Here is a 23,399-nt window from a genome sequence, read left to right as displayed (position 1 = left end):
AAGAAATCCATACTTGAGTCTTACAGTTCACTTCTGCTGTCCACTGAGAGTGCCAAAATGTAGGATGTTGGGAAGACTTTTCTTACCTTGCAAGTACATTTCTGATAAGAATTTCAGTAGTAATCTGGCCAAATGTGAAGACAAAACCTAATGTGTTTAGGTATGATTTGAACATTGTTTGTAATGTCCACTGTGATACATGTTATTAAGTAAATAAAATAATAGCTGGCCAATATGTTTCTGTACATGTACTAGCATAAAATTAGGCCATTTACAGATTATTTTCTTGGCAACTATGAAATTGCGTAGATCTAAGAGTGAGAGATTTTTTTAACAGAGAATTGGACCATTTTATCAATACGGTAGGTGAAGAGCAAAATCCTACACTTTCGTTCTGTTGACCTGACTCAGTACTGAACCAAGCACCGTGTTGTTTGTGAGCAAGAGCAGGTGAACACTGAGCATGGCAGGGCTGCAGCTCACACTGTCCCTTGTGCCCGGAAAGCATAGTGCTTCACCCCTCCTGCACTTGGCACTCCTGCGCCTTGCCAGCAGCATTTTGCTCGGCAGGCAGGAGGGGGAGAGAGCATTTCTCCAAACTAATTCACTCATCCATCTCTGTGTGCGTTCCAGCTCATTACTGTGACCTTAAGTATCCCACCTGTGTGGTAACCACTGAGTTAATTGCAGGGCTTTAAAGTAGTCGCACATCATTCTGTACTCTCCGTCTTCCAGACACTGCCTCTGTCCTCGTGCTGCTGACTGACAGGTAGCTATGGCTCTCTTCAGTGGGTATCCATCTGGGACGTTCACTCATTACCTTCAGCCTATACGTCATTAAAAATGCCCTGGGGTTCCAAGAGCGACTACTTCAGCTGGTTTTCCAAGCAGAGGTGATTAGGAAAATGTATTGGTGTCTGATTTGTGCTGTACTTCTGGTAATAACGTAGATTTTTTCCTGCGGAATCAATAAATGGATAAACAGGTGTTGCTGCCTTCTGCCCTGCTAGCACTGGGAGCGATGGGGCCTCTTTGGGACTGACCTGCAGTTCCTATTACTTCATAGTGACAAAGTGGAGCCCTGATTCCTGACTGTGGCTTTCAAAGCCTATATTAATAAAAACATAGAAGTACTGGAAATGTGAGTTCTGAATCAGCCTTGCTATTGTGTTCCTTTTGTCTTTTTAACCCTTAGCCTTTCTCTCCCGCCCATCTCCCAGATGTAGTCTTAAGCACAGTTCTGGATTTCAGAATTAGAATTATTTTCTCCGGGTGTATTTAAACTCTAAGTAAATGAAAAAATTGACTTCGTTCATTAGCTATTTGCCATCAGTTAGTTCTTGGCACTGCAGCTTTTCTCAGTAAATTGTTTATGTCTTCCTAAATATGTGAATAATTTAAGAGGAAATTTAATCTGAGAAGAATCTGGTGGATTCATTTCTTTCTGTTGTGGTTAACCAGTGGAAAAATTCTTGTGTTTGAATTACAGCCCATAGAGGTTATGCTTGTATGTGTTTGTGAGGCTTCCTGGTCGTGTTAAAATGCTTTTTGGAAGAAATGTTTCTAGCACATTGTAATTATCTTTCTGCATGTTAAGTATGAATCAAGAGCTCCTTAGAGGAAGATGCTTTCTCTGCAGTAAGATTTCAAATTCTCTGATGGGAACTTTGGGCTTATTTTTCAGCAAACCTCAGACTTGGAGCAAATTGCCTGATTTTTGTTTTGGCTCAATTGCTTCTTAAAAGCCTGGAGCAGGTGTAGGAATACTTTTTATTTACAAGTCTCTGAAGGATCTTTCTAATAAAACTCAGTTGATTTACATCAGGAAGAAGCGAGGTGATCATTTCAGAATATTCATTGTGATTATATTCGTTGGTCTATTTTAGAAGATGAAAACCAACAGAGAAAGTAAAGGAGGTAATAAATTGGTTCCACTCTGTGTTTATCTTGTTTATCTCCACCCTAGACGATTTCTATACTGACTGCCTATGTCACGTCTGGCTCCTCTCAGTAAATGCAAATGAAAACCAAAAGACACCAGCATGTCAAAGCAGTGCTCGCTGAAGTTTTAGATGAAATTGTTGCCAATTTATTGATTGTTTTGAGGTAGTCAGTTTGTGAGAGTGGATTGCAGCATCTCCAGGATAGCTGTTGTGTGATTGAATCCTAAAGAGTAATTGTGTGACCCCTGGCATTTTGCTACAGGGGACTGTACTGCTGAAAGTGGATCCATCTGTGCTATTCTTCCTATTCGGTCCCAATCTCACACCTGTCATACATGACAGTTCTCTTCAGATTGCCATGGTGTTTTTTTTTTCAGTTTTTTTCAAAGTGTAGCTCCTAGTTTTCTGTAATGAACTTTATTTTAAAATAACATTAAGAAGTCAATATAAAAATAAATGTAATGATCTATCGCATCAGAACTGAGAGAAATCTTAGAGTTTCAAAAAATAAACCATGAAAAAACAAGTCCCTGTTCTTGTAAAGTGTAAAATGTCAGCCTTCAAAAGCACTGTTACAATGAATAATATCATGTATACAAAACTGGCATTAAAATTTGAGTGTTAATGGTATCTTAGTCATCCAAATGATTCTTCTTGCTCATAAACAGAATCATTAATATCAAAGGTGAAGACTAGCTTAGCTCTTAACTCTCATTATGATTCTATTACTGTAAAAAAAAAACAGCACAAAGTAAACAAGTTAGTGAAAAGTATTTTGTTCATCAAAACATAGAGCAGAGAAAAGCAAAAACTAGAACTAGATGCAATGGCATAAAAATTATTGCTGCTTTTTTTTTTTTCCTCTTAGATGGAAATGTGTGGTTTCGTTGTCTACAGAATGCTTTGTGGCTTGTACATAGAATTTAATCTTCATTTACAGTAAGCTTAACAAACTGCAGAATTACTTAAATCTGCCTGAAATTTGAACTTGTAAATAAAATTGCATTAAATATATCTCAGTTTCAGGGGACGACCAGTAGAAGATGTATTTTCAATTTATTCTTGGATACACTTGACGTGTTTTAAACTAGTGTTCTAATGAAAGGGAATACACGCAAAAATATGGTGTAATGTTTCATACAGACTGTGGTTTTATACTCAGTTTATACTGAGTGTTCCTAAATGTGCCTCACCAGCACGTCCTGACAAAATTGGTTATATGAAATGTATTAATTTTATGTGTTTATACAAGTGTACTTTGTGCGTAATGCTTACATATAATTTCCACTTCTGTAGATAAGGAGGCAGCAGTATTTTATCACTGATTTCATCTCTGTCCTATGATATATAATACCATATAGGTGATTTGTTCCCAGTAAACACAGTATTCAAGTGATGACAAACACTTAGTGTTCAGTTTTCAACAAAAAATATGATCCATAACAGATCTACTCCATACATACTGCCGGAAATTTTTATACAACCATTTTTCACATATATGGCACTTGGAAGAACATTTCAGGTCTTTGTGCTAAAAAGAATCCAATCAAACAGACTTATTTCCACATATACAAAATGATACAAATGATATAATACAATGATACAAATGATATATACAATGATACAAAATTATTATTTATAAATTTTTTATATTTTATAATTTATTATTTATAATTTATAATTATTTATATATTATTTATAATATGATACAAAATTATTATTTTGCTTCAGTCTGCGGTTCTCTGCGCTTCAAAAACGCGGTGTCACCTGTTTTTCATAATGATGTGTTGTTGGGGCTTCACTGTCTTTTGGCTTAGTCATATCAATATTCTTTGTGCAGCTCTTTCACTCTGGGACATTCAGGTTTCTCTCTTCCTTAGGGACAGAATAATTAAATATTAAATAGACACCGGAGTCGGTTGTTCAAATATAATGATGATACCCTCACAGATGGGAATTTATTCAGTCTTTCTCTCTTAATAGTCCATCAGACCATGCAAACAGTGGGGCAAGTGTATGCACTCGCATACATGTGCACTTGTGCGAGAACTGCGGGAATGTCGTATGATTGAGTGCTGGTGAGTATACAGAAATATTTTGAGGCTTTAAGTCCTGCAGATAGAGGGATAAGTAGAAATACAGACCCCTCTTCAGAAGAGAAAATCTAAACTATGAATACTGATACTGACTAGTTTGTAACTAAAACACTGCAAAATTCAGTAGCAAAGGAGATGGTTTTCCTCAGGCTACATTTCCGTTTAGCTCCTTCCAGACAGTCAGGAGCTGCTGGCTTCAGGGCTCTGCAGCTTCTGGAAAAAGACCAGCTCCCCCTGGGTTTGTCGCCTAAGTCAGTGAATCAATGAATAGCGTTATGTTTTTCTAGGAACTAAATAATATTTTTATTAACTAAGTGATAATGCCTAAAAAGATACATCCTGAAGCATTTGAAGAGAGTCATGAATCAAAAATATTGCAGGTCTGCAATACAAAGACTTTTGCAAACTATAATCCATCTGGTAATTCAAAGCTTAGCTACCAGTGCTTCTGGGTGTGGAATTGTGGAAGAGTGGAATTTTGCATAGAACTTCTACCTATAAAAGAAAGGTTAACATAGCTCAGTAAGACAAAAGAAAAGAAATTAGAAGCTTATTGAATCTATAACTCAAATTTGCCATTGTCTTTGTTAGTTTAATTTTTTAAATAGCAGGATAGATTTGCCACTTGTGATTTTGATTTTTCATTAGTGGAAAGTAAACATGCTTTAGTGATTTAGATTTGAAACCATTCTTTACTGTGATCCTACTGAGTTTCAAAGGAGCAGAACAGTTTCATTCAGCAGAATCATAAGTATATTTCTTCTCCTTCTTTCTGTGTTACTTCTCCCTTTACTCCATCTCTTCAGAGGCAGATAGAGGGAAAGGAAAACAGGAGAGAAAGAAAAGGCTTGGGGAAGAATTGTGCAGGAAATTATTTCCAAAAAAAAACCAACAAACAAAACCAAACCTTGCTGTGAAAGAAAACAGAACAGAAGTGAGCTTCTGATTCGTTTAATGGTTGCTGGAAAGCCATCAGTCAGACAATAATAATGTCTAGATCTGAAAGCAGGAACTCCATCATGAATGACCAAAGGGGGGGGAAAAAAAAAAGGACCATAAGTTTCAGTTTCAAGTTGGAATGCCATCTGTAGACAGATGTTGTAAGATACACCTGGCTATAGGTCGGGAGTTGAGCTTGGGTCATTTCATCCGTGTTTTTGATCTTTCTAGACCTGAGAAATTAGCCAAAGAAAAGTTAATAAAGACTGATGGTTCCCTTAAAAAGTTGTGTTGTTTACGAAGCAGGATTTTCAGATGAAAATATGCAGACTGGATCTCCTGCTGAGCTTATTGCTGTGCAAACTGCTATAATCTTCTAAGGTATCTGTTCCTTAGTGTGCCATTACTTGATTAGGGTAGAGTTTGAGCTTTTTAACTGTATTGGCTGGTGGGATCTGGAGGATTCTGTGATGCATTGCTGCTGTAAAGCATACTTAGTGTGAGCATAAAAGCACTAGTTATATTCCCTGCCTGCCCTATCTTCCCGCAGTTTTCAGACTTTCTGCTTAAGCAGTGTTGTAGGATGAGGAGCTTTTTGGAATGCCTTTGGCCATCTTTATTCAGAACAGAGGCATTAGAGGATTAATTTGCCTTTCTGGGGGTATCTCCGAGGATGTTTTACGTCAGCTGTCCATTACGTCTGATTTGTTATTTTAAAGCTTATGTCTCTTCAGGTATGAATGTTTTGCATTTGTGGAACATGTTGTTACTGAGCTCTCCTGTGTGGTGAAAATAGAGCCCTTTCCCCTTAAAAGGAACACGAGCCGTGTTCCTGTTCTAGTTCCAACGTGCAGTGTAAGCAGTAGTTGGTCAGTGAGGACTTTTCGTTGTCTGTTGTTAACTGGGAAATTCTATCGGACCTTGAACATCTGAAAAGAGGCCATGTGGACTGGAAATTCTTACCGCTTTCATCGTTTGCATGTCACTCTGTTCCCCATTTCTGTCTTTGCACTCTTAACATGGAGACGTGTGATGTTAGAGCCCCCTTGTGTGAGATAAACGATTATCTTGCTTGTCCTGAAAATGCTGTATTTACCAGTATTCTGTGTGGAAAACATATGACCGACTCCTGTTGCACATAACAAAAATAAGTGAGTAAGCACCCTGTCATGTCTGTTAATTGAATTGCATATCCTTGATGAGAGAGTTCATCTAAAGACAGCAAGAAGGTGGCCAAGACAGCAGAAGGTGGTGACTGGGGAATCTCTACTAACACCGCTTTTGAAGTGCCAAACCTAATCAGCTGGAGTTGGCATTATCCCTCCAGCACCGTCCTGGTGTTGATGTCGTAGAGAAATGAGCCGCCTTGCTTATAAATGGATTGTCGGACAACTTTATTTTGCATTACCACATTTAATTAAGCTGCTGATATCGTTTGCTATGATAAAATTAGTACAGCGCTAGTTCAGTTTTCCCAGTCTGATGAGCTGTACAATATCTGTACTGTCTGAAATAGACATCCGCTCAAGGGATACTATTTTTAAAGGAATTCATTATTCTGCCTGCCAAGTGGGACTGGAGTCCACAGCACCAACCTGATCCCTGTATTCAATAAGTAGAGTATCTCAAAAAATTCAGTGTGCTCAATAGGCACATCGCAATGCGATAGCAATTATAACAATAGGACCTGTGTGCTTGAGACTGTTTCCAACATCTGTTGTATATACATTCCCATTAGAGCTTGTTATCTGGGTGGATACGATATGAGCAGAATTTATTCAAATGATCGTGGTTTGGATTTGTCAGATTTGCCTGTAAAATAAACGGTGCCACCCAAAGGATTTTGTGTTTTGCTACTATAGCTATCAGTAAAGATGACTGAAAATAACAGCTTATGTTATGAGCGGGGTGATGGACTTGTTCAGTGATGTGTCTGTATAGCAGGCAGTCCACGGGAGCACCAGTCGAACAACAGTGTGTAGTGCTGTGCTTGTGTTACCCGGCCCTTCTGCTGCTCACATGAAGCAAAGTGCTCTGCTGGTACAAGGATATCTGTTCTAGGATCTAACCTAGGACTTGCTCAAGGCTGCGTGCTGTGCCCTCTGATGATACCAACTAAATGCTCCTTCAGGTATCTTCCTTGTGCTGCTCGGCTGAACAGCATGGATGTTCATCAAGAACAAGTTTGGGATTTTCAGTTTGCAGAGAAGAAGGCTAAGGGAAAGAAATGAGGCAAACCTGGTGGCAGTGTTGGGACCAGAGAGCAGGCAGGTGCAGGTTATGCTGACAGAACTTCGGGTGGAAGTGCAAAGGCATTTTGTGGTAAGGGTCCGGGATGGTCTTCAGCTGAGTTGGAACTGACAGGTGTTAAAAACCAGCTAACTCCCCAAGAGTGATTCTGTTGGCCTGGCATGTGGTGGCAGGGACATGCTAGACATGAAGAGGGCCTTCCACTCCTATTTAATTTAAGGCTGGAGTTGTGTATAAAAGAAGGCCCTCCGGTGCCTGTGAGGCAGAAAGGGTCTATTTTTACTGCAAGTAAGCCTCAGAAAATGTGTACCAGAAACACTTTTTTTTTTTTTTTTCTATTTTAGAAATCACTCCATCAGCTCATTTTATCATTAAAGGCTATTTTAAAGCAGATAAAACCAAAATTTGTATTTAAAAGTTGTAGAAACCTACCGAATGGAACTTGCTGTGAGATCAGAACCTGAATTAGCTGTATAACTTGGCATGCTGGATTTTTCTTGCTTCATTTCTGACGACTGAATCAGTGCAAAAGCTTTTTGCGTGCTCAGATGTCAGGTTTGCTTCAATGGGGATTAGACAAACAAGCAGAAAGCATTCCTTTTTCAGGAATTTGATGGAAATGTTTTTAGAAGAAAATAAACCTTGCTCTGAGTACTGTGCAACTGAACGTAACGTCATTATGCCGGTGCTGGGGAACTAGAAAGTAAATGTGCCCGAGCAGGGCTGAAACAGTCCAGACCTCTTTGCAGCTGAGAGTGAAATGTAAGATTTAAGCAATCAAACTAGTAATGTAATTTTTATCTTAAAATAATTAGATTTCCACCTGTCTCCAGCCCCAAATAGTAAGTGTAAAAGCTTTTCAAATAATTTGTTTTAATTCTTGTCTTGATTCCAACCCTCTTAAGACTCGCCTAGCTGGCTTCCTGCTTTCATAGCTGCTGGAAGTTTCTTGAACTCGTGCAGAACTACTGCACCATTACAGTGCAGTTTTGCCATTCTCCTTGCCCCTTCAAAGCATAAGGCTTGTGGCTAGGTGGTGTAAATCTTGCCTTTATGGTATGGGAATAACCTATCCACCGTTGAAGAGCAAGCCTGACCCCCTTATATTGCACTGAACTTGAAAGAAGCACTGGTACAGTCCTGCAGCTGCAAGCTGGGGAAAAAAGGGGAACTAGTCACAAGGGATAGTACATCCTCGACTCTGGGGCTGGGTTTCTTCAGCAGTTCTTCACCTGGTGTATATCTGGAGGGATATTTTCTCACACAGTAGCAGCATGTAGCCCAACAACATGACTGTGCTGCTCATGTCTGCATCTTTCTTCATTAAGTAGCTGTGCAAATGACTTAAGGTATGCCTAAGCACTTAAAACTAATCACAGAGACTGAGGTAGAATAAGATTATATACCCAGCCATCCAAATGCCATCTGTTTCTAATGTGTGTAAGAACATTTAATATTCCTTCACAGAACGTGTAACTCAAACATTGCTTTTGTAGAAAAAGATTTGAAATATAAATGTTATTTCATTGATACTTGTCCTTTTTTCCAGCATTAGACTGCAGACACTCTAATGTTCCTCCGCTGCCTGGTGGACCAAGGCATTGAAACACCATTTGAACATAAGGATTCTGTCTAAATGCTTTATCAACTTAATTTCTCATGTTAGCTTCATTTTCATACCTCTAAGTTTCATTTTGTGTAACTAGTAGGAAGGAACTAGTAACATTTTTGGTGTTACATTAGCACATAAAGAAGTAAAATGGGTGCTTGAATTCCTAAAGCTAGATTATTTTAATTCAAAAACATTGTTCTTAAGTCTCTCCCAGTAGTTCATTAAGAGCAAAAATGCACAGCAATATAAAGGATATTGAGTACCTTGGATAAAAGCAAAGCGTCAGAAGATAGTTGCTGTATTTACTTATTTTTGCTTGTGCACCTAATTTTCAAATTGACACCACAAAAATGTTTGTGTAAGGTGAGATAGCAATAATTGCAGTTATGGACCCTGCATATAACTGAATTTAATTTACTAGTACAAAATCTTGGGATGGCAGCCTTTACATCTTCATGTTATTTGTGCTTTGTACTATTGCTTAATAGTCATTTTTTCCCTGTATACGGTCCATGATGTTGTGATACTCCTAGGCTTATGCTATTTTGTCTCCATTTGGCAGTGGCACTCACAATGAGACAGTTCCATACTGAAAGATAATATCCTTAACAGCTAAAGGAACATCATGGCCTTAAGAATGCTATATATTAAATCCTTTTCCCACAATAGCGTACCACGTGAGTGAAGAATCACAAAGCCTGGGATTTAAATTTGGATTCCATACAGTTACGCTGCCAGAAGAATGTGAGGCAGATTGAAATGGTTTGCTATTAACACCATCTAAATATGTTTTCAGTGGAAGTATTGAGCAACTGAGTTGGTAATTTGTAGCAACAACCTTATGAGCAAAATGCTATATACTAAACATGTTTTATCTCTCTCCTGCTGTTTGAGAATGTGATCAGCTCTATAGAGTTGCAGCCTGCACTTTGGTCGTCTCAGTCTCATCAGTTTCATATTTTTCTGTTCTTCTAGAAGACCTGATTGCCTTGAAAACCTTTTAAAACATACTTTAATTTTCTCAATGTTCTGTTAGTCCACTCCTCGTAGGTTTACTTTGTGTTGATCATCACTCAGCATAATGTAAATGCCCTTCATTCCATTTTAAAAGGAATCATCATGGTTGTTCGATTGCATGAAAATAAAAACATCTTTCCCATCTGACATTTACAGTAGATGAAAACCAAACCGGAGTCTCAAATGTTGAAAGCTGCTTCCTCAAACAGTGACAAAAAGTAGTCATGAGCAAACGAGAGCTGAAACACTTCAGTCATATTTAGTTCCACAAATAGGTTTTGCTTTTGGTCAGGCTTCCTGTATTTTGTGATCTTGCATGTGTTCAAGAATACGCTATGAACAGCAGCAACAGTTACTTTAATTTTGTAATCATGTGGCAAAGCAGTAAAATATCTGCAATGTATTTCATGGACAAAGATTCCAAACTGTCTAACTTATTTCAACAGGCAAGCAGCCCTACAACAGGAACAGCTCCCAGGAGTCAGTCACGATTGTCTGTCTGCCCTTCCACTCAGGACATTTGTAGGTATGTGGTGAGAAAAGTATACTTTAATCTGCCTGATACTTGTTAGTTCTTGTCCGTATTAAATAGTATGTAGCTCTTGCTTGTGCTTAGCACCGTTCATAATTTCATAGGCTTTAGTTTTCGTTTGATCTCCTTTGTTTCTGGTTTTGCTTATCAGTCTCATATTCTTCCAATTACAATTCATGTTCTCATTTTCATCCTTGTTTTGTTTCTCTCTCTCTGTTTCTTTCCACATACCCTTACCATTTCCATCCCTTTCCTTTGCTTACCGCTTCGTCTAGATCTACTACCTTGCATGATTTGTCAGAAGATGAACTTGAACATGCAACCCCTGTCATGGTGCTGACCCCTTCTAATAGGGAGTCTGGTAAGAAACAAGTAAAACGAAGGTTTAGGCGGAAAAGAGAGACTGGAGACAATGGTGAGCATACAGAAAAGGGGAAAGACTGTAAATTACATCCTGAGGCTGCAAAATCCAGCTGGAATGCATCTGATTCGTCATCATCCTCAGATGAGAGTCAGTGGGCTCAGGCTAGGAGGAGAGCAAGAGAAAAAGCCAGAATGTCCAGGAGAGGGAGAAGGAATAAGGGATCATGCAGTAACCAGGATGGGTCCTCAAACAATAATGCTGTTGAACTTGTCACCCTGGGGACAATGGGGAAAAAGAAGCAAGAGGTATCTGACCCTGAAAATCCTACTTTAAATCATCGCAGAAGAAGGGTTCCGAGGTTTAAGGAATCACAGTCTTCAGCATCATCTCAGGAAGCAAGGATCTCCTCAAGAAAATGTGGAAAAAGCAAGGGGAAAAGCTACTGCAGAGATCAGCAGCCTGCACCTTCTTACCTTAGATGCAATAAAGACATGAAGGACTCCTTTGCAGAGGCAGGCTCTGGCAGTGATGCCCTGGCAGTCCCAAATAATGGAGCACCTGTTGGGGCAGGGCCCATTGTGACTGATGCTGTTCACAAGCCTCCAGTGTTGTATGATGACTGGTCTGATGATTTAGAAGTATGCAGGTTAGTCCTCACTAAGAAAGATTTAACGTTCTTACAAGGAATTTCTCACCACCATGAGCTAAGTGCCCTTCTCTTGACCGCTTTCTGTCACTGTTTCTCAGTCATAAACTGCTAGGCAGGCTGTAAGAAATAACACAAAAACCTGTGCTATAGAGAAGTTAGCATGTATCAGTTTGAAGGTATATTTCTCTTACTTAAAAATGGTAACTCTGCAAGGAAACCAAATATTTTTCTTTGCTAGGTTTTACGTTATGAAGGTGGACACGGCGTGTGCTCCAGCAGAGTGTGGCTGTGTTTTAAATCTGCAGCCAGAGCCAGAGAATGAGGCAGTGTGCCAGCTAGCTCCCTACAATGGGATACAGAGTTTTTCACTCTGAGGTGATCAGTTCGAATTTAGCTTTGGTCCCTCTTTGTCACTTTTCATTGACTCACACGGAGTAAGTTTATGGTCTTGATTCAGTGTCCTCTAGAGCTGCCGTTACTGCAGCAATCTGATGGATGGTGCCTGCAAAACAGACTGTCCAATTAGGCATACGTTGTATGGTACTGCACCGCTGAACACCGCTACGCTGTGAACATGTAGAGGCTGTTCGGTAGCTATCACAAAGATTGGAACAATACAAAGGAAGCTTGGGCAGAGTAAGTGTTAAAATAAGCTTTGAGAAAGAAAAAGCAACTCCTACAGTTCTCTCTCGTTTGGAGAAGAATTGGCGTCTGACAGTTTGATATCATTGTGGTGAAGGATGCTATCAAAAGGTGTGCGTTTTTCCCTAGAAATGAAGGCAAGCTGGCTGCTTCTGAACTAATAACTGAATTTGGAGTAGAAAACTGGGGGGGGGGGGGGGGGCGGATTTGCTAAATTTGGTGATAAATGAAAATGTGCTGTCCCGTAAGTTTAACAGAACTGAAACAAGTAAATTTTTTTTTTTTTTAAACTTGTGTGCCAGCGTTGACTCTCACCTACAAAGTGTAAAGGAGGATCAGACTTAGTTTCTTGATGTGGTAACCAAAAACTTCTCACTTTTCTTTGCTGGGAAGAAATTTGCATGGAAACATAAACAGTCAGAATGAGGAAGTTGGGTATACCATGTCGTGCAGTTTCACAGTATACTTCAACCTAGTAACACACTGCAAAGATCCTAGTGTTAAAAAGATAAAGGCTAACATGCAGGCATTGTGCTTTTTCATAGCGAGAGATAGAAGCCATTACTTATACAGCTAGTGCCATGCACTCTTTGCTACACTTAGCAAGCAAGAATGGGCGTTTGAACTGTCTGACCATTGTCTGACATGGTAATTTATGAGTCTTCTGAGTAAAGTCCAACTGTGTCTGTACATCAGCTTGCACAATGGCACCACACCACAGGCTTGGGACCTCTTTACCTTACCACTACTGCTGTTTCTTTGTATTTCTGTAACCGTGTTATGTTTTTGAAGCACTTGAATTATGCCTGCATGGTACAGTGGAGGGAAGAGCACAGGTAACTTCTTCAACAGCTGCAGAGTTGTCTTAAGTTTCTGAACAACTAAGCCAGCATGTACTGAAGATCCAGTGTAGTAGGGACAGTACCTATATGATAGGGCCACTTAGTCATTATTCACTGAATATAAATACTCAAAAACATAAATAAATTATTTCAGTATGGGTATTTCTACAGGCTTGACTATACCATATATATATATAAAAAAAAAAAGGTAAATTAAAGTCAAAGCTTTGTAACTGTCTCATGTAGATTAATCCTCACTGCTGCCTGAATCCATAAACTTAGGCATTGCTTTCAGACAGAATGCAGGCTCCAGTCTTCCGTCTGTCTTCCTAATCCATTCAATTTTTATTATAATAATTCAGGCACTTTCTGCAAGACTTGAAGCTTGTTCAAGGATGGAATTTTTAGATGTGCATGCAAACATTTCTGCTTGGCTCTTGTTTAGTAGAGGAAGGTTGACGACTTGATAGGGGTTGTTCCAGCGCTTGCTATCCACGGAGATGCTCTTTGAATGTCTAGAGTTAAACTCAGCTTGGCCTGTTGTGCAAAATTTGTCAAGAATTGTGATCTTTTCTTCATTGTCAGGGCAATGCTTTATTATTTGCTGCCATTAGTTAAGTGTATTGTAATGATGATAATGCATTGAGGAAGAATGTTACAAAATCAGTAGCACGTTAATTTCTCATAGCTGGTAAGTTATCCTACAGTTTGCAGACAGCTGAAGAAAAAGGAAGACATGTTGTTACTACTGTAGTTTCTGGTTTTCAGGACAGGCCTATGCACTTTGTTAACTCACGATCTGTGGCATTTTTCTCTTCATATTCACAAGCTTGCTTCTTGTGAAAAAAAATAATTTGCATTTCAACAGTGATTTGCATGTATACAGTAACCACTTTTCTATGTGAAAAGTATAAAAAGCTTTTTTGTTGTAATTGTTCTAAGACTGGAATTACAATAGTTGTTTGTGATGTGAAAATTTTGTTTTCTTGAGGTGTTCATCTTTTCACCAAAAATATTCCTGTCTTCTAATTGATATGACAAAACCCTCAGAGAGGAATGTCCACACACTTACCAGGTTGGGTGAGTGTGTGGAAATTGCAGAGGAATCTTAAACATCTCCTGGTGCCAGTTATTTTGTCTCTAAGAGTTTGGGCGGGAAATTATTTTTTTTTTTTTTGCTTTACTTCCTTGGGAATTACTGTCAGTGGAACACGTTGATATGTGCACGTAGGGCTGTAAGCAGTTTCTCCTGTGAGCATATAGCTGTATGAGTGGGAATGTGATAGGACACATCCTGTTCTAACATAAGCACATCAGTGACGAAGATAAATGTGTAGTACTGTGACACAATACATGCTTCAGCTAGTCTAACGCAGACCTCTTGGTCACTTCAAGTGAGACGTTTCCACTTCTAGTGTCACTGTTTCTTGGTTTCCAAAATGATGAAACAATGACATGACATTAATGATTTTTACAACCCTTTCCCTGAACTAATTGCTTTCTTCTTGAGTTCATTAGAAGACAAGGTTTCTGCTTTTGTGATTATGGACAACTACCTGAGTTCTGGCAGCGTGAGTTGTTATAGCACCTACTTTTTGTTTATGTATTTGTGTATTTTTGAGGTTCACAAAGTAGGCTTTCGAAATCATACAGTTCCCCTTTTCCTAATCTGCCCTGTTTCTGAGATTTTCCTCATGTTGGCCCCTCAAATTTTACTCTGCAATTTGCCATGTGCCTTGAGGAGCAACCTTAGAAGTATCATCAAGGGTAATCTCCATGAAGAGAAAAGCTGTGTTTGGGACATGATAAAGTGAACGGATTGGGAGGATTTAGTCCCATGGTTTTTCACATAGGAACTACCAAGGAAAGAAGAAGTGTTAATTGATATTACAGTAATAGTGTATCATAAGCGTATCATTTGTGTATTGACACTGAATTAATGGTGTGGTATATTTATTATGTATGATGGAAGAATTCTGTTTGACAAGTTATGTTTTCAGTGGAAAATCTTTTTGTAGCACTAATGCAGTCATTGCAGCAATAACACTGAACTATATTTAGCTGAAAGAAGCCACCCACATATAAATAAGATGGAATTCCTCACTACGAAAGTAGAATGCTGATTTTTTTAACTCCATGATGACTCTATATAGTCATGTAAAGGAATGACATCATTAGATGATGATAATTAGAAATCACTTTTAAATGGAGCAGCACATACATGAAGACAGTTAAGAATGACTAGAAGTAGTAAGGGAGTTAATGAGGTTGGTTAAAGTAACCTGCAGAATCTACTTCAAGTATCACTTTTAAAAATCAGCTTAAAAAAGCTATTTGAAAGGCGGATATAAACTTAGAAGAAGATTAATATGGGTATTTCTTTGTGTTAACACAATCATAGGAAGAAATGGTATATGTTGCACTTGACAAGAGACAGTAAGATTAAGTAGTTTATTTCTGTGAAATCAAGTGTTTTAACTTTTTTTTTTTTTTTTTTTTTTTTTTTTTTTTCCCCGTAATAGTACCTTGCAGAACCTGCAAATGTGCAGGTCTTGCATGAAAAACCTTAGGTCCTCCATTATTCATGTAGTAGAGTGCTCGAGAATCAACAGACAGAAAGCCTCATGGGAGGGAACAAGTCTTTAGAGATTGGACTTGAGGAAAGAAGAGAAAGATAAACAGAGGAGAGATGTAGACTCGAATACTGCCATTGAAAGTGAATACTCATTTGAAGTATTTATACTGAAACAGTGAAACTGGATCCAATAAATAATTGAAACTGTAGCGCAGAATACACAGACTTGAAATACCATCCAGATTCCTCAAAAATCACCAAGAAGTGAAGGATGCTGAACTGCCAGCCTGTAGTGTTTGACTGAAGAGGGTGTTTAACCTGCTCCTCCCTGGGATGTTAGTGTCTTCCTCAGGGTCTCAAGATGATACATTCTCTCATTAAGGAGCCAGATCTCTGAATCTTGTCCTGCGTGTTGCCTCCTCAAAAGAATTATTGTTGCTGCTTACTTTCCTGTTCAAAGCCTTCTTTTTACAAGGTGACTTTTTTATAGGAATCTCCTCGCCTAGATGATGGTCTAGTGGTTCATCAGCCTTTGAAGCAGTATGAAATCCTGGTTAATTCTTTTCTTTGCCTGATGGTTCAAAGCCCCATCTGTCACCTCTTTAGCCATCTGGTTATGCAGTCTCTTTTGGAAGCTCTCCATGATTTGGAACAATGCAAGAATAGCTTAAAGCAAGCAAGCATGTCTTTGTTGAGGTTAGGGTCACATACACAGGAAGAAATGACTCCTCGTTTCTGTTTCTTTCTCTCAAAACCTTTTTGTTTGTTTGTTTGTTTGTTTTTTTAAACTACGATCTAGTTAATGCAAATAGTTTTAATAGCACTGCTTCCTGCCAGTAAGTTTGGACGAGAGGAGGTATTAAGGGTCCCACTATTAAGTACTGAAAGATAGTATACATTCTGTATGGAGCTTAGTTATTTAAAGATTTGACTTTCACTGGGCAGGCAGAAAGAAATCTAAATCCTTTTTTAAATCACAGTCCTCAGTTTCCTAGGCTCGTGTTCAGTGTAGTAAATCTTGTCTGACACATATACTGAGATGCAGTGACGGTGCATCTGAGGCAGAAATTACTTGTAACTCTTTAGATAGTTAGATATCCTGTTTATCACCTATAATGGAATATTAATAGAGGACAAGAAAAGTTGACAAAATAAATGATAAAGTGTGCTTTTTGCTAATGTAGTTCGTTGTTGGGTCTCTTAAAATTTTGATCACGTTTAGAGAAAACAAGAGAAAGCTTTGCCTAAACTGTTATGAAATTATACTGGTGTGGTGCAACATTTTGAAAATGTGTTTTTCTCTAGTCAGATAAAGGCAGCTGACTGTATGGTATAATGGAAGGGCAGGTTTGACAGGGAAGAGGTATACAAATTGATTACATTCGGTATGCAGAATTAATGTGCTTCATTCACACTACGTTTAAGTGAAGAGGAAGACCAATTTGGCATTTAGATCACTTTATGATTTAACAGTGGAATAAAATGGAAATGAGACCAGAAAAAAAAAAAGCTTGCAAAATAAAAGAAAGAGAAACATGGTATGCTGTAGTCAATTGCTAGGTGAACATATTTATGGATTTTTTGTTGTTGTTTAGTGATAAATTATGCAGGAACGGAGTTAGATATTTTTTTCAGTTTATTTTTTATTAATGAATTACTTATTTTCTGTGAGTTCATAAAGTGTTTGCTTTACAGTTTTAGGTTCAAGCTATGGTGTTCTTTAAGCACCGTATTAGCTGGCAGAAAGAGAAAATATCCTTTTTGAGACAGATTAACTTTTTTTTTTTTTTTTAGACTATTAGTAACAAGCAATTTGGGGAAACGTTTTGCAAACCTGTGGAATTATTTCCTTTTGGTCCAATTAAGATAGCTTAGGAGCACATGGTAATTCATGCAGGCAGCTATTAATCTGCACAGCCAAAACCAAAGCCAAGGATTCACTTCATCCAATATTTTTCAGCTATGCTGTTTCTCCCTTAAATAAGCTCCCTTCAGTAACAGATCTAGCTATGATATGTACCCATCAAACTGGGTAACAATCTACCTTTGCATAATCATTATGAGTCCAGATACACTTTCCTGTGATGGGCAGGATTTTGACTGTGTTTTCAGTCCTTTCTCATCTAAAATAATATTATTTTTGGAATACGCATTATCCTCCTTAAGCATGTTTATATGGAGAAGCTATTTTCACATTTTACTAGGGAGATCAATTTAAATTTGAAGGCATTTGTATTCTACGGGTATACTTCCATCCTCAAGAAAATGAGAGTATGGGTATTGGGCACTGGCATTAATTTACTGTTATGCTCTTGGTCACAGTGTGTAGAAAGTGGCAGAAAGCATGTGTCAGTCACAAAGCTCCTGCTAATTTTGTCAGTGAAGGGATCTCCATAGTAAGTTCAGATAGAGCTTGCTTTTGAAGCGCATCCTTTAGTTTAACCTTCACTTTAACCATTACCTAGTCCACTCGGAGCATTGGTCTTAGGGTGCTCCAGTTATATTCCCTTTGAGTGGAAGTAAACTACTCCCCTACCCTCTTCTATATTTGAAAGCCTCAGGGACATTCCTCTGGGTTGCACATTTATTAAAGAATCACAGGATGGCTGAGGTTGGCAGGGACCTCTGGAGGTCATCTGGTCCAATGCCCATGCCAAGCAGGGTCACCTAGATAGAGCAGGTTGCACAGGAGGGCATCCAGGTGGGTTCTGAATATCTCCAGAGAAGGAGACTGCACAGCCTCTCTGGGCAGCCTGTGCCAGTGCTCTGTCACCCTCACAGTAAGGAAGTGTTTTCTCATCCAGAATTTACTGTGTTTCAGTTTGCGCCCATTGCCTCTTGTCCTGTGACTGGGCACGACTGAAAAGAGTCTGTCCCCATTGTCTTGACACCCTCCCTTCAGATATTGGTACACATTGATAAGATACCCTCTCAGTCTTCTCTTCTCCAAGCTAAACATGCCCAGCTCTCAGCCACTCCTCCTATGACAGATACTCCTGCCCCTTAAACATGTTAGTAGCCTTCTGCTGGATTCGCTCCAGGAGATACTTGCCCCTCTTGTACAGAACTGGACACAGTACTTCTGATGAGGCCTCACCAGGGCTGGGCAGAGGGGCAGGATCACCTCCCTCAACCTGCTGGCAGCACTCTTCTGAATGCACGCCAGGATCCCACTGGTCTTCTTGGCCACAAGGGCACACTGCTGGCTCATGGTCAGCCTGATATCCACCAGGACTCCCAGGCCCTTCTCCACAAAGCTGCTTTCCAGCAGGTCAGTTCCCAGCCTGTGGTGGTGCTGGGGGTTATTCCTCCCTAGGTGCAGGACCCTGCACTTGCCCTTGTTGAACTTGATGAGGTTCCGCACTGCCCAGCTCTCCAGTCTGTCCAGGTCCCTCTGAATGGCAGCACAGCCCTCTGGGGTATCAGCCATTCCTCCCAGTTTTGTGTCATGAGCAAACTTGCTGAGGGTGCTCTCTGTTCTGTCATCCAGGTTATTGATAAGTAACCTGAACAAGGCTGGACCTAGGACTGACTCCTGGGGTACACTGCTAGCTAAAGGCCTCCCATGAGACTGCACCCCTGAACACAACCCTCTGAGCTCTGCCATCCAGCCAATTATCAATCTACTTCACTGTCCACTCATCCATTCCATGCTTCCTGAGCTTGCCTATGAGAATGTTAGGGCAGACGGTGTTCAAAGCCTTGCTGAAGTCAAGGCAGACACCATCCACTGCTCTCCCATCATCTAGCCAGCCAGTCATCCCATCACAGAAGGTTGGTTAAGCATGATTTCCCATTAGTGAATCCATGCTGACTAATTCTGATCACCTTCTTTTCCTCCACATGCTTGTGATTGTGAGGCTACTTCCAGCTGTCTGTAGAAGGCTTTGTCTGCTTCCGCTAACCAATGAGGTGGACTGTAGCAGACACCCACAAAGATATCAGACGTGGCCTGCTCTTTAATCCTTACCCATAAGCTAAATGAGGGTAAAATTTGCTTTGGTATAATTTTGAGAAAGTCTATGAAAGCTTTCTGCACTAGCTTGCTGTAGCTAAACCCTTGGTCTGTAGGTAGTAGCCAAAAGTCCTTGAAAATTGTATTGGACATTTGGATGGCTTCATACGGATCGGTCTGTAATACACTGAAGGAGTTCTGGTGATGCAGGATTGCTGCAAACTCTTTCCAACCAGCGCTGTGCATAACGATGAGATTCTTATATAGCTTGAAGCACAAGGATGGCCATGCTAATTCATTCTTGTCCTTAATCAGCCTGCTTTGACAATTGTCATCTACGGAAATCAGCTGTATAGGTAATGTCATAGAGGAGTGCTTCCAACTGATTTTCACAACGCAAACAAGACTCCTGCAGAATATGTGCATTTTCTACTTAGCTACAGCAGCACAGAAATTGGCCTATTTTCTTAATTACCAAAGAGTAAAGTGGATTAGTGAAAGACAGGTTAGGATAACTGCTGTTTTTCCAATGACGGTAGAGATGAGCAGCTATTCTCTTTAATGAGAGCAAAATTGTTACCTTGCATGTGAAGAAAAAGCTGCAAACCTGTTGGAATCTATTTGTATCTCTTGAAATAAGCAGCTCAGGTGGTGAGTAACCACTTTAGAGTACCTAGTGTTTCTAGATCGTAATTTTGGTTGCTATGATTTTGCCAGACTATACCACTGTGAGGGAAAACTTAAATTTTCCTTGTGAAATCTTTGATTAACACAGATTGTAGTTGTCCTTTTAAAAGGAGGTTATATAATTAAGAAGTGTTTGTATGGAGGGAAAAAAAAAAAAAAAAGCCTTAATTCCATGAGAAATGAAGGACAGTTACCCACGGTATCTTGCTGCTTTTCTGAAAAAGAACCTAAATCCAATTAGCATGTGAATGTCTACAAACCGTGCCCATCTCACTTCGTACTTCCCTTCGTGCTTTATAACTTTTGCAATGAACATGACCAGGGGAAACAAGGGAAAATATTTTGTTTTGATGGAATTAAAGAGCGTGAGACAATACAAAATTCTGAAGACGCCCAACTTTTGAGTTCTTTGTTTAGCATTGCTGTGGTGCAGCCCCGTCAGGCAGCTCAGTACCTCTTGTCCGCTCGCCCGCCCTGCCCAGGTGGGATGGGGAGAGAAAGGGAGAGGTAGAAGTGCGAGAGCTCAGGGCTGGGACAAGGACAGCTCGGTGGGGAAGGCAGAAGCCGCGCGAAGCAAAGCCCGACCGGGTCCCACTGGCTGCTCCCACCGGCAGGCAGGTGCCAGCCGCTCCAGGCCAGCAGGGCTCGGGGAGACAAACGGTGTTGCTCCCAAGGTCCCCCTTCCTCCTCCTCAGCCCCGGCTGTCATGGCTGAGCGTGAGGCCGGGCGGTGTGGGACATCCCTTTGGGCAGCCTGGGCCAGCTGTCCTGCCTGTGTCCCCTCCAGCCCCTGGGGCACCCCCGGCCCCTCGCTGGCAGGGCAGCGCGAGGAGCTGGGAAGGCCTCGCCTCTGGGCCAGCGCTGCTCTGCAACAGCTGAACGTCATCATGTTGCCACCACTATTTCATCAAAAATCCAAAACACAGCATTGTGTAAGCCTCTATGAAGACAATCAACCCTGTCCCAGCCAAAAGCACAACAAGCAGCATCTCGTGATTTGAATAAATAAGAGGCTTATATGTGATATATGTATATATATCAATGATATATATATATATATATACACACATATATGGTGTCAATGAAGAACAAGGTATAACTTAAATTACTAGCATCTTCACTTACTCCGTTTACATAGTCGTTTTGTTACAAAGTTTAGTATGTCATGCAGTTTCTCAATCAAGCATTATCAGTGAGGCTTTCAGCATCATTTGGATATGCCTTAAATACAATTAATATTTTGAACAAAAAACTCCCTTGGGGGGAGGAGGTAGAAAAGGTTGGATGGGGGGGAGGTGTTTTTTAGTTTGCTTTTATTTTGTCACTGTTCTAGTCTGCTAGTGATAGGCTATAAATTATATTAATCTCCATACATTGAGTCCCTTTTGCCTGTGACAGTCAGGGTGAAACTACCACACATTTGTATTTACATCTCCCTCTAAAAATTTTACGAATTGAACAGAAACATAAAATAGTTCAGGAATGGGTTTCGTGTAGGCAACATACAATAAATCCACAAGAGTTTTTATATGAATCATGCAAAATTATTCACAAAGACCGATTTTGTTTTCAATTTAACATTTTTGATTTCTGTTTAAATATGTTTTTCTTTTTGCTAATTTATTGCATTATATGCACCTGCTATGTAAGAACACCCTTTAAATATTTGTTAATAAATTATATGCACAACATTGGTATAAATTTCTCCATTTGGTACATTTGTGTGCAGCAGTCGTAGAAGTAATTCTGTGCTAGAGAAAGTTTACTGGGAAATTAAATTACTGCCATATAAAACAGAAACTTAAGCGTAAGAAAGACTGCACTGTTAGAGTATTCTTTACTAAAATTTCATAGTGAGCTTTCTTAAAAGAAAAATACTTTGATCTCATTGTGTAGGGGGGTGTCTGTAGGTGTGTATAAAATAAAATACGTCTCTCTGGCTCAGATGATCATCTAATAGCTTTCTATATATACTCTGTTGTCTGGTGTACACATGATTTTTAGAGCCTGGCCTCAGCACAGCCGTGGTACTCATCTTTTTCCCTTGACAAGCAAGGCAGGCATCTTTAAAACACTAAGCTGCCAAACCTACAAAAACTATGCAGGCTCAGTGCAAGACTACAAAGGGATTCTAACTAAAGGGATTCAGTCAGATAGCTGACTTCATTCCCTCCCCTCCATTTCCAGATAGTCCAAGGTATTGCTCTATAATGAAGGCCATATATCTAGGGAAAGACTAGAAAGTTGAGAAAAGCTGAGCGTGCAAGTTCTGTAGGTCTGTCTGAGCAGGTAAAACTGCAGCCATTAACCATGATCAGTGGAGTGCTGCAACTTGTAAATAAATCATTATAGATTTAGCTCTTTATTATTATTATTTATTTTTTTTGATTTGTAGTGGAGAGGTTTTTTTTTTTTTTTTTTTTTTTTTCATTCAATTCACTTCTGAAGTATGTAAGCAAATGTTACTTTCAGGATGAGGTCAGACCTGTGAAGTGTCTGTGTCATGGGTGAAAACTGTGAAGAGCTGTGATCATGCAAAAATAGGGGACTAGAATGGAAGTTCTGTGCCTCCCACCTGGTTCAGATATGCTTCAGATAAGCTGTGTTTGTATCCCTACCTCAGCTGTTTGCACAGCTTATTTTTCAAAAAAATTTTTTACAGTTCATTTTCTGTGATTTGTGATAATTCTGATATACATGGTGAGTACATACAACAAGGGGCAAAAACACTTGAACTTCTGTTTCAGTAGTCGTTCTAAGCAAGACAGTACAAATTATCTGGTCCAAGTCTTTAAAAGAAATTAAACAGCTAGCCAACAATTTGCTTCAATAGCTGTCAGGCACCCAGGTATCTTTAAAGACTGTGTTTCTGAGTTTAGGTAGCACAAATTCCTTCTAAGCTATTTTTTTTCTGGATAAACAAATAATGAGGAGCTGAATTGCACCAAAGAGCATTCAAGCTAATGAAAACCATGCCGTTGGTTATTTTCTTTGGACTATAATTCCATTTGAAGTTTTTCTCCTTATTACATATTTCATGGTTAGAAAACTAGAAGAGGTCATTAGATTATTTAGTTGGAGCTTCTGTATAATGTACGTACTTAATGTCAAGCTGTTATTTATGCATTTAGCTTATAACTTCTGTACCATGAAAGCACAAGTAGAAAGTATAATTCATGTAGTTTTCTTTATAAAACTGTTTCTACTGAAGAATACTTCTGTTCATTTCAGATTTGCAATGTCACTTTATTTGAAGATCCCAGTGGAGTTCTAGGCTTGTATTTTAGCTCTTAAAAT

At 39.5% G+C, this 23,399-nt stretch overlaps 1 protein-coding gene across 14 annotated transcripts in view; it reads left to right on the top strand.

Moving 5' to 3' along the window:
- MARCHF1 (membrane associated ring-CH-type finger 1) overlaps positions 1-23,399 on the top strand; it is a 233,147-nt gene that overhangs the window by 183,526 nt on the left and 26,222 nt on the right. For 11 of the 14 annotated variants that reach the window (XM_035325489.1, XM_035325488.1, XM_035325496.1 and 8 more), the window contains 2 exons: positions 10,304-10,383; positions 10,665-11,399. In XM_035325489.1, the coding sequence (XP_035181380.1) occupies positions 10,304-10,383; positions 10,665-11,399 (815 nt within the window). The remainder of the gene's footprint in view (positions 1-10,303; positions 10,384-10,664; positions 11,400-23,399) is intronic. The other 3 variants (XM_035325502.1, XM_035325501.1, XM_035325500.1) reach the window with 1 other exon arrangement.

The sequence above is a fragment of the Oxyura jamaicensis genome, chromosome 4, assembly GCF_011077185.1.
Source record: "Oxyura jamaicensis isolate SHBP4307 breed ruddy duck chromosome 4, BPBGC_Ojam_1.0, whole genome shotgun sequence".
In the NCBI taxonomy this organism is placed as follows: Eukaryota; Metazoa; Chordata; class Aves; order Anseriformes; family Anatidae; genus Oxyura; species Oxyura jamaicensis.
The sequence above is the reverse complement of the archived record's forward strand: the minus strand, read 5'-3'. Positions and strand labels throughout refer to the sequence as shown.